At 41.1% G+C, this 12233-nt stretch overlaps 1 protein-coding gene across 1 annotated transcript in view; it reads left to right on the top strand.

The window, feature by feature from the left end:
- Window positions 1-12233, top strand: part of TOPAZ1 (testis and ovary specific TOPAZ 1) — a 76322-nt gene that overhangs the window by 33284 nt on the left and 30805 nt on the right. The window contains 4 exon segments of the mRNA XM_062200101.1: window positions 1881-1944; window positions 6288-6439; window positions 6644-6736; window positions 9739-9854. Of these exon segments, the coding sequence (XP_062056085.1) occupies window positions 1881-1944; window positions 6288-6439; window positions 6644-6736; window positions 9739-9854 (425 nt within the window).

The raw sequence follows: 12233 nt of genomic DNA, 5'->3' as shown, positions 1-12233 counted from the left end.
AGGAGCTTCCCCTGAAGCTTTCCTTGGCCATCCTCTGCTGCCCTCCCAGGGGCACCAGCAGGGAGCTGGGTGGGAAGTGGAGGAGCAGAGACCGGAAACGGCACCCACATGGAATGTCAGTGCTGCAGGCTGTGGCTTAACCCGCTGTACCACAGTGCCGGCCCTGAGTCTTTTTTTTTTTTTTTAAATCCTACTTTAGCAAAGAATGTTGACAGCTACTATCATTTGAGTTACTATACATGGGTAGTAGGGTAGAAGTAAGATATGAAGACATTGTATACCTGGAAACTTTTTTTCTAAGATTATTTTTTGAAAGAGTTACAGAGGGCCGGCGCCACGGCTCACTAGGCTAATCCTCCGCCTTGTGGCGCCGGCACACCGGGTTCTAGTCCCGGTCGATCCTGTCCTGGTTGCCCCTCTTCCAGGCCGGCTCTCTGCTGTGGCCAGGGAGTGCAGTGGAGGATGGCCCAAGTCCTTGGGCCCTGCACCCCATGGGAGACCAGGAGAAGCACCTGGCTCCTGCCATCGGATCAGCGCGGTGCGCCGGCCGCAGCGCGCCTACCACGGCGGCCATTGGAGGGTGAACCAACGGCAAAAAGGAAGACCTTTCTCTCTGTCTCTCTCTCACTGTCCACTCTGCCTGTCAAAAATAAAAAAAAAAAAAAATTAAAAAAAAAAGAAGGTTAGCACCTGACTAGGATAAGATACAAATATATTTAAAAAAAAAAAAAAAAAAGAAAGAGTTACAGAGAAAGAGAGGGAGAGAGAGGGAGAGAGGTGAGAGATATTCCATCCACTGGTTCACTCCCCAAATGGCCACAATGACCAGGGCTGGGCCAGACTGGAGCACCTCCCGCATGTGTACAGGGGCCCAAGCACTTGGGCCATCCTCTGCTGCCTTCTCAGGAACATTAGCAGAGAGCTGGACTGAAAATGGAGTAACTAGGATTCGAACTGGTACCCACATGGGATGAAGGCACTGCAGATGGCGGCCCAATCCACTATGCCACAGCCCTGAATCATTTTCTTTCTTTCTTTTTTTTTTTTTTTTTAGTAGTAACTTTTTGCATCTTCTTGAAGCTATCTTTGCTAAGGTGATAAAGATGTTTTCCTGTGTTTTTCCTTCCAAAGTTTACTGTTTCGTCTTTTGCATTTAGATCCTAATTTGGCTAGAATTGATTTTTGTTGATGATGTGAGAAGAAGGTTGAAATCCATTTTTCACAAGTCACCTGACTGGCCGTGGGGGTACATTTATGGCCTGTCTGATACAGTGGTCAGTGTGTTTATTCTTGCACCAATGATTAGTCACTTTTAAAATTGCCTAAAAAGGCCAGCGCCGTGGCTCAACAGGCTAATCCTCCGCCTTGCGGCACCGGCACACCGGGTTCTAGTCCCGGTCGGGGCACCGATCCTGTCCCGGTTGCCCCTCTTGCAGGCCAGCTCTCTGCTGTGGCCAGGGAGTGCAGTGGAGGATGGCCCAAGTGCTTGGGCTCTGCACCCCATGGGAGACCAGGATAAGCACCTGGCTCCTGCCATCGGAACAGCACGGTGCGCCGGCCGCAGCACGCTACCGCGGCGGCCATTGGAGAGTGAACCAACGGCAAAAGGAAGACCTTTCTCTCTGTCTCTCTCTCTCTCTCACTGTCCACTCTGCCTGTCAAAAATAAAAATAAATAAAAAATAAAATAAAATTGCCTAAAAAGGTTTTTGTGATAAATTCAGGGTGTGTTTCAAACCTATGAGTTAACCAAGCATCAACTTCTTTACTCCAGTACTTTAAGCTCATTTTAAAAAATCTGAAATAAACAGAAAAAGATTGAAATGTGTAGTTTTTATGAAATATATAAAGGTAATTTTACATTTTCCATAACTTTTGCAGGTATGCATGGATGTGCTTAAGAAATATATAGCTGTCAATGAACTGTGTTTGCTGCATCGTGCAGGTATGAGGCACATAAGTGTGTTTATGAATACGGTGTTGTAGACAGTGTGCTGTGTGTTGGGTCTTACAATTTGAAAGTAAATTCAGTGCTTTCTAGATGTGAAACCTGAATGCCTTACTTGGAAGTGACTTTGTTGGCCTTAAAAAGAACTAAAAATAAATGTTTCTGTTAACAAAAAAATTGTGATTCACCTAATGCTAGAATTGCTTTTGTACTAATATTTTGACTTAGTTTTCAGGTGTAAGATAGAGAAAAGGGTATTTCTTTAAAAAAAAAATATTTATTCATTTATTTGAAAGAGTTACCCAGAGAGAGGAGAGGCAGAGAGAGAGAGAGAGGACGTCCATCTGCTGGTTCACTCCCCAGTTGGCTGCAGCGGCCAGAACTGTGCCAATCCAAAGCCAGGAGCCAGGAGCTTCTTCCAGGTCTCCCACACAGGTGCAGGGGTCCAAGGACTTGGGCCATCTTCCACTGCTATCCCAGCCATAGCAGAGAGCTGGATGGGAAGTGGAGCAGCCGGGACTAGAACTGGCACCCATGTGGGTTGCTTGTGCTTCAGGCCACTGCGCCACAGTGCCGGCCCCAGAGAAAAGGGTATTTCTAATTAGCCTTTAATCCTCTCCAAGCGATCTTCCCAAGCCTGGGTCTTCCCTGCTGCTTCCTCCTTCCCTTTGCCACTGATCATGGTCCGCGGTGAGTTCTGTGGAGCTGCCTGAACGTGCCAGCTCTGTTACCAGGCTGCTGCTGCCCCGGCTTCCCTGCCCAGATTCTTCTCTTTCTTGCTTCCCCATTCCTATGACAAAACCTACTTAGCTTACAAGACTTTGTCCTAGGAAGCAGGATTGTTTCCTCAGTTAGACCATTATCTGAACCCGTAGCCTTCTCCCAGCCTTCTCCAGCATCTCTGCCTTCTATATCGTGAGTACCAGGAGAACAGGAACAGAGCTTTATTTGTGTTTGTCACCTTGACACAGCTGCCTACCATGGTGGTAACACAGCCCTTTAACTTCGTATTCACCCACTTGAAATCTTACTCGGCAAAACCAAATCTCAAGTTTAAAATGTTGTTTTGCTGGTGATAGCTTCTCCCCAAGGATTAGAAGAAGCATCTGAGGGAACTGCTAGTTTGGATAATCTGTCTTTAACAAGGACAAAGTAGTTAAGGTAGAAGTGATTGGAGCCTATATGGAAAAGCACTTGTGAACCAAGAGACTGTGATAGCCAAGGAGGAGATGCTACATATGATTAGAAGTGGGTGAACTTTTACACTCCAGAAATACTTCCATAACATGAGATTTGGAAGAAAAGGGGACAATGCAGAAAAGGTGCAGAATCCTCACAGGTACAATTCCAAATTTGTAGATCCAGTTTGGCTGCAGGAGAAATATATCAAAATTTAGTTTCAAAACAGTGGATACAGAAAACCAAAGTAAGGGCTTAGAAAAAAAAATGAATGTAGGAAATTGTCAGGAACTTGTGGAGATTGTTTAGTGTAATAGCAATTAGATCAGTGGAACAGAATAAATAGCTCAGATATTAGGTACAAGGAGATGTAGTATTTAGAAACACTATAGGACTTGAGAAAAGGGGAATCATTTAACAAGGACTATTTAGAGGAATGGATAACAACTTTGCAAGAGAAATTGAATAGCACCAGCGTAAGGTCTGAATCTAACTGCTCAGGCACTACAGAGAGGCCTCAAGGACCACTTTGTAGCAGAAGATGAGATGGCTAAGTAGATGGAACTTCCCACTCCCTTTTTAGGAAGAGATCTCCATTTGTTTGTTTTTTATTTGAAGTTCCACACACAATTATTTTTCCTAAAATTTAAATTTTTATTTAGAAAAATTTCAAATTCATAAAAGTTACAGAAATACAAATAATACAAAGCATAGACATACATATTGTCATTTGCCCTTCTCTGTCTGCCGCCACCCTGTTTATGAGTCATATGTGTACTGTGCACATACACAGTCATGCTTACACTTGTTTCCCTGGGCCATTTGAGGTTAAGCTGCATGTCATGACCCTCTACCCATAAATATTTCCACACTAAGTTCCTAAAAGTGAGATATCTTTTTATATAACCATGATAAACTTATCCATGTCAATCAGTTTGACATAGGTACTAAAACAGTTTTGTGTATGACCTGTTTGTCTTCAAGTTTTGTTACTTGATTTAGTATGTACTTTATAGCATTTCCCCTGCAGTCTAGAATTCAGCCTGGGATTAAGTGTTTGTTTAGTTGTCATGTCTCTCTAGCTTCCTTCAGTCCTGAACATTTCTTCAGCCTTTCCTTGACTTCGTGTGTGCATTTGATAAAATATCCACGACGCGAGATATATCATACGAAGCCTTTTGGAGTATGCACTTCACTGGCAGCAGTCGTACATTCACAGCGTCGTGTAACCAGCAGCACTATTCATTTCCAGGGCTTTTCATCACCCCAAACAAAACCCTGTACCCATTAAATAGTAACTTCCTGTTACTCCCATCTCCCAACCTCTGATAACCTCTTACCTATTTTCTATCTCTGAATTTTATTATTTTATTGATTTTAGGTATTTCATATAAATGGAGGTAGGCAATAATGATCTTTTTGTAATTGGCTTATTTCACTTAGCATAATATCTTTAAGGTTCATCTGTGGGGTAGCACATCTCAGAACATTCTTATTTTTAAGGTTGAATAATATGCCATTACATACATATGCCACATTTTGTTTATCCATTCATTTGCAGATGAACGCTTGTTTCCGACTTTGGGCTTTTGTGAATAAATAATGTTGCAATGACTCTTGGTATAGGACACCTGTTTGAGTTCCTGCTTTTAGTTGTTTGTAGTATATACCTTGTAGTAGAACGATACCCTTTATCTAACTCACATCTGAATCTTCATATGAAGCTCTGTTTCCTGAAGTTTTATGGCTAAAATAATAAATAAAATTAAACTACTGTTTAATTAGTGTAGACCAAGATGAATTGATAAATGAGCAATTCAATAGAAAAAACCATTTTTTTAGTCAGCTTTTTGCAAAGTAGATAATTTCTGTGGTTTAAAGTAATCAAAGTACAAAAGATGGAAACTTCATTATACAAATTTAAACTGAGGAAAGCTGCTTGCTTCAAATTACTTCAGGTTTAACATTGGTAATATCCGACAGTATTCCAGTTTTCAAAAACAACCAGTCAGCTGTTTACAAAGGCGTGAACGTTATTTCCTCCGGTAAGAACTGGAAGCAGATGAGGAAAGGAACAGCTGGTGGTTTCTGGGTCCCTGGAGTTGTGCGCTCCCAGGCAAAGAAAGGCGCAGAAGGGCCAGATTCTGGTGGCTGACTGGTGCAGCGGCGTCACGAACCGACGGAACCTTGCAGAGCAGTGTAGCATTCATGTCAAAAGCTATTGAAGTGTTCACACCTTTTGCACCCAACCATTTAACCAGAGAGGGTCATTTTTAAAGGGGGAAATTGTATTAAAATCTTAAAAATGAAAAACAGAATGGAGGGTTGCATGTCAGCTTCTGGCCTGTTTGCACACTAATGCTTACTGTCAGCATTAAGCATTTTTAAGCAGCTGCAGTTTCAGTTTTAATAAACTATAATAGTAGATACTGTGAGCTGTCCAGGTGACTGTTTGATCCACTTCTATATCGGTAACTGTGCAGACAGTGCAGAAGGGGTGGCAGGCAGCAAGAACTCATCTGCATGTGCCCAGGAAAGACAAATGCAGTCTAGAAAGAAGCCTCACAGCATATTGAATATTTTTACAATATAGTGTGAAACTCACTGTAACTTTAGCATTAACATTCCAGTTTTTCAAACAAACTTATTAGCTACTGACTCCCAAGCAATTCCAAGTAATCCAGCTAGTAATAAGTGTTGCTGATAGAAATACTGAACACCAAAACTAAAACGTGAAGTGATTTTTCTAAGGATTTCACCTAAGGATAGGTATTATGACCTGGAATGGGAGGGAGAAAGTAATTTTAGTAAAATTAATAGGAGAAAATTGGAAATGTTTAAGATTGTACAGGAAATATTTTGAGAAAGTTGATATAGACTACTTTTTCAAAGGAAATTAATCATGAGTAAGACCATGAGGTACTAGCATTTTGGGGGACAGCACATCAGTTTAGTTCCCACTCTAATACAAAGCATGTGTGATTGGATTCAAATGTTACTGACTTTTGCTTTAATTTTCATCAAACATTTCTGATACTAGGACTATATCTTTCAAGGAAATGAACTCATATTCATCTTTGAATTTAAAGATGTCTAATTAAAGAAAAATGGATATCTTAAAATCAACAAATGACTTTAATATGTTTTTTTTTCAATTACAGTAAATATATTTATGGAATATTACAGAAAATTTCCTCCTGGTATCCACTTTGATTTACAAGTGTTAAATGACTTTTTAATTTCTTTACTCAAGCATTATTTATTGAAAGAAGTATTTCAGGTGGTGAACCTCAGCATAATGGTTAAAATGTTGGTAAGTAACCTAAAAATTTTTTTTTCATTATTTCAAGTGTTTCTCTCTTCTGTTTGCTTGATCTTAGCAGTTAAATCTCTGTATTTGCTGAATGCTTCCTAGAGAATGCTTATGTTTTTCAGCATAAACAAATTTGAAAACTTAAGGTATATGGAAAGAAGAACTGAGATTAATGTGATTTTTTGTTGTTGTTGTTTTATACAGCCTTCTCTGAAAATACTGCTAAAGATATTTGAGCATGTGGCAACTATGAAATTAAGGAATGCGGTACCTGCTTTAATTGATACCTTTTGCAAGGTATGATTTTGTTTATTCTCTTTCATTCTCTGGTGCTGACTAACCAGGAAGGTAACTGTTACACTCTGAAACTGTCATTCATAGCCTGTTGGCCAAAAAAGTTTATTTTCTGAAATGCTCTTTTTTCCCTGAAATAAAGTTTGTAAACAGACCCCAGTAGCTGCTAAGCCTGGCTCTCACAAGCACTCCAAGAGGCTGCCTTCTGATTCATTAGCTGTCTTCATCTGTAGTCCTTAGGTATAATTAAAGGAAATTCTTTCTCCAGAAGATTCAAGGCGGTTTACAATACAAATAATCTAATCAGTGTATGCATTGAAAATTGTGATCATAGGAATTAGTTTTAAATTTGGCACTAACAAATGAGAAATAAGAGTTTTTATGGCTGTCATAAATTTTTTTTAAAAGATTTATTTGTTTATTTGAAAGGCAGAGTTACAGAGAGGCAGAGGCAGAATGGAAGAGAGAGGTCCATCTGCTGGTTCACTCCCCAGTTGGTTGCAACAGCTGGAGCTAAGCTGATCTGAAGCCAGGAGCCAGCAATTTCTTCGAGGTCTCCCACATGGGTGCAGGGACACGAGCACTTGGGCCATCTTCCACTGCTTTCCCAGGCCATAGCAGAGAGCTGGATTGGAAGTGAGCAGCCAGTATTCAAACTGGTGCCCATATGGGATGCTGGCACTGCGGGTGGCGGCTTTACCTGCTACGCCACAGCGCTGGCCCCATAAAATATTTTTAAATGTTGGCTTTGTTGAATACTTCCTGGTATTTGGTTGTACTCAGCCGTCCAGTCCTGAATAGTTCTAGTGGTAAGAAAGCTCCAAGTTTTATTTCTCTAGCTGCACTAGAACCGCTCTAGCAGATGAGCGGACTTGTATCTCTAGTTCCGTCTTATAAAACTAGACAGAGTTAGTTTCCTGGAAATTTTTTTTAAATCGAAAGCTACTTTTTAGCAGCAGTAGTTGTAGAAAACCTAAGTAAGGCTCCCATAAATTTTCTGGTCCTGAGTAACTCAGATTTCTGCAAAATGTATCCTGGTTACTGTCCAAATAAAATTACCCTTAGTGGAGAATATTGATCAAAGTTTAGGATTTTTATTTTTGCATGATTAATGTGTAGATGTAAGCCCTAAAAGTTATATAATACTAATACAGTTTCCCTATTGAGACTATTTTGGGGTTCAATGATGATAAAACTGTATTTTCTTCATGGAAGAGGTTCTCATCCTCCTCTGTACTCTTAACAGTATACCATTCCCACTTATAATTAGCATAAGTGTCATTTAGAAAAGATCAATTAGTGGGCCGGCACCATGGCTTACTTGGCTAATCCTCCACCTGTGGCACCAGCACCCCGGGTTCTAGTCCCGGTTGGGGTGCTGGGTACTAGTCCCAGTTGCTCCTCTTCCAGTCCAGCTCTCTGCTGTGGCCTGGGAGGGCAGTGGAGGATGGCCCAAGTGCTTGGGTCCCTGCACCCACATGGGAGACCAGGAGGAAGTACCCGGCTCCTGGCTTTGGATCGGCGCAGCGCCAGCCGTAGCTGCCATTAGGGGCGTGAACCAACGGAAAGGAAGACCTTTCTCTCCCTGTCTCTCTGTCTATAATTCTCTCTCTCTGTCTCTCTCTCTGTCTCTCTCATTGTCTAACTGTACCTGGCGAAAAATAAATAAATAAAATAAAATAAACTGCTAATTGATCTTTTTAAAAATTATTTTAAATTACTTTGGGTTGTTGCCTAGCTTTTCAAAAAACAATTTTATATTTATTCTGGTTTTTGAACAGGGTTGAAGAGTAGCTGTTTTCATGTCAGTAACTAAACAACTACTAGGCTCTTTTGCACATTCATCTGTGGTAGGCCTTGTCCATTTAGTCAAGTCTCTGCATGGCCTGTGACTGCATCAGGTCAGCGGGGGTCCTTTGGAGTGCTACAGAGGATCTAGTGACCTGCAGGCAGAGGTCAGCAAGAACCTCTGAGCTGAGGCAGCTACAGATAACATGATAACCAGTGATAGCAAAAACAGTGTTTGAATTGAAAATTATTTTTGTTTTGAATTTTTTTTTTTTTTTTTGACAGGCAGAGTGGACAGTGAGAGAGAGAGACAGAGAGAAAGGTCTTCCTTTTTGCCGTTGGTTCACCCTCCAATGGCCGCCGTGGCTGGTGCGCTGCAGCCAGCGCACCATGCTGATCCGAAGGCAGGAGCCAGGTGCTTCTCCTGGTCTCCCATGGGGTGCAGGGCCCAAGGACTTGGGCCATCCTCCACTGCACTCCCGGGCCACAGCAGAGAGCTGGCCTGGAAGAGGGGCAACCGGGATAGAATCTGGCGCCCCAACTGGGACTAGAACCCGGTGTGCCGGCGCCACAAGGCGGAGGATTAGCCTAGTGAGCCGCGGCGCCGGCCTGTTTTGAATTCTTAAAGCAGGGTGTCTGTGTGGTTCTGAAGTATTTGAAGAAAATATGCTTCAAATAAAAAATAAATCTTAAGAATACCTTTTTAATTTGAAAGAGTGACAGAGAGAAAGCATGATCTTCCATCTGCTGGTTCAGACCCTGTTTGTGCAACAGCTGGTACTGGGCCAGGCCAAACCCACGAGCTTGGAACTCCATCCAGGTCTCCCACATGGTGGCAGGGATTTATGCAAGTACTTGAGCCATCATCTGTTAACCTCCCAGCCATCTTAGCAGGAAGCTGTATCAGAAGAAGAGGCAGGACTTAATCCCTGGCTCTCCAGTGCAGGATGTGGGTATCCTGAATGGTAGCTTAACTTAATACCCCACAGTACCTACCTCATTTTAGCTTCAAATTCTTGAAGCCAGGTGACTTTTTGTGGTTTGCAAACATTTCAAGAAAATAAATTTGAAATTTAAAAAAAAATTTAGAGCGAGTTTTAATTGTACATGCCTCCAAGTTTCACTTTTCCCCAGCAGTCTGTTGGTTGTTTCACACAACATTGGATTCGCAAGTCTTTCACATTTTTCTAAGAGTGACTAGTTTTTCTCTCCTTTAGCTTGTTGAAGCTGGGATGATGCTTGACCCTGAACACTTTAACTATATTGTTAAGCTCTTATACCAGTTACAGCCTTCCAAACAAGAAATAACTGCAGTTCTGGAAATGAAATCCAGGTGAGAAAAATCATTGTAAACATATCAAATATATGCCTAAAATACATACATGACACAAAGTGTATGTATTTTGGTGGGGACTTAGAAGGGTGAGGGCAAAGCATTTACACCTGTTCCTGTGCCCAGACAGCTTGATATTTGCTACTCTTAAACCCCTCTTCCATCTCAGTGGGGTCCTACCTTGGGCTGCATATGGTCAGCTTGTTTTTAGTACCTAATTTCATCTCAGCATCTGGCACATTAATTATAAAAGGAGCCTCCTCGTTTTACCACTGAATTCTACGTAATGTACTTTTTTAGATACATGCACATAACCTTGATTCTTTATATGTTAGTTTGTAAGATACTTTAGTGCCTCTCCTTCCTTCAAAGTTATCTGTTCAGCATATGGGCCTCAAAAGGTAATTTTATAAAAATCTCTGATAATTGCCATACATATACCTGTTTTGAAAAAAGGAAAGCCATGGCTTTAAAAACACTTTTAAGTATAACATACACAGAAAAAAAATACAAATTATAAGTATTTAAATGAATAATAACTTTTTAGGGAAATCAGATTTGGTAAAGAACGAATGCTGTCAACCACCAAAGTCCTTCAGAATTCTCAGAAATCTTCAACAGGGATCTTCACAGACTTTTTTATATTATTTCTAATTACTGGTAATGCAGAGCTTCCAGACTGTCTTGGTTGAGAGCCCGTAAGCCAAAAGAACTATTTTGCCAGTCCCATTTGTTAAATATTCTGGTATGAAGAAGCCAATAGCAGTATTTTGTTGCAGGGTCTAACAGATGTCACCTGAAAATTTAAAGTAACCTGTGACTCCCCCTGTGAGTTTGCCGTAGTACCCAGGATGCCTTGGTGCAGTTAGTGAAGTACACGTCTAAGAAATACTGCTTCCCTTCAAGCACCAACACGAACTAGTCATTGTTAACAATATTTGTATTTTGGGTAGAAACTCTAATTCTTGTGGTAGCACTGGGTTAAATAGATTTTTGGAGCTGCCTAGGAAATAAATTTTTATGAGAAGTACAATTCACCTAACATAGTTCTGGGATGCAGTCTGTTTATAAGTAGGATGGCATGATATTTTCTTCCAAACATTAAGTTCATCCTTCCCTTGAATAGCATGGTAGAAAGGTTCCCACTTTGGCCAGTGGCAACAATGGCAGAGCGCTCAAGCGACTAGCCTGATCTCCTGCCAGAGTCAGTAACAGGTGGCACGGGGAAAGTGTGTGAATGAAGATTCAAAACAGCAGCACTGGCTTTGTGCCCAGGACAGTGGTTTGGGAACTGGCTCTGGTGATGCAAGAAGATAGCAGAGAAAACCACCCATCGTTTTCAGATTTTCAAAATGACACAATCATATAAGTAGTCTCACAGTTTGTTTTTTGTCCCCCAGTTTTGAAAATGGTCTTTATACTCTTTTCCGCTTTGCCTCACCTCAGAATAATTATATTCTTTAAGAGCTATTGACCTTGGTGATTTATTTCATGGGAGAATTCTGAGACTAGGAAAAAAACTGAGTAGTGAAGGTGTGTGGGTCGTGGTTGGGCATATAAACCCAACCCCAAGGCAAAAGGAAAAATAATTATTATTTTATATTTGAAATTTCCTTTTTTACAATAAAGATTTATTTTATTTATTTTTTTTGAAAGGTAGAGTTAGAGAGAGCAAGCGAGACAGGTCTTCGGTCTGCTGATTCACTCTCCAATGGCCAGAGCTGGGCTGATCTGAAGGCCGGAGCCAGAGCTGCTTCTGGGTCTCCCATGTGGGTGCAGGGGCCCAAGGACTTGGGCTGTCTTCTCCTGCTTTCCCAGGTACATCAGCAGGGAGCTGGATTGGAAATGGAGCAGCCAGGAGTCAAACTGGCACCCATATGGAGTGCTAGTGCTGCAGGCCGGGGTTTTAACCCGCTGTGTCAGAGTGCCGGCCCCCATATTTGAATTTTTCTAACACTCTTTGAAATAATTAACCTTTTCCGAACTAGGAAAATGATTTTAAATGGACACTCATACTTCAGTTTGGATTGTGTTTGATTAGCAAGTATGCAGTTCATTTGAAAGGCTTTCACAGCAGAAAAAGCTGCTATAATTTTAAAGTTTGCATTCAAGATATTAGTGGAAATGTAAGTGTATGTTAACATACATTCAGTGATTAATGTCAGTATTGTTAGGGTGTAAGTTTGCCATTTTATTGTTTCCTGTTTTCTTTCTGTGGGGATCACTTGAATATTTAGAATTCCACTTTGATTGTCTATTGTTTCAGAGCACTCCCATTTGTAAAGCTTTTCATAATTGATCTAGTGCATTGACCTTTGATGGAGGATTCCCAGTCCAGAAATGTACCCTGAAAATATACCTCAATCCGTACAAAAAGAC

Source organism: Lepus europaeus, chromosome 9 (genome assembly GCF_033115175.1).
Source record: "Lepus europaeus isolate LE1 chromosome 9, mLepTim1.pri, whole genome shotgun sequence".
Lineage (NCBI taxonomy): Eukaryota > Metazoa > Chordata > Mammalia > Lagomorpha > Leporidae > Lepus > Lepus europaeus.
This window is presented reverse-complemented; position numbering and strand designations above follow the sequence as displayed.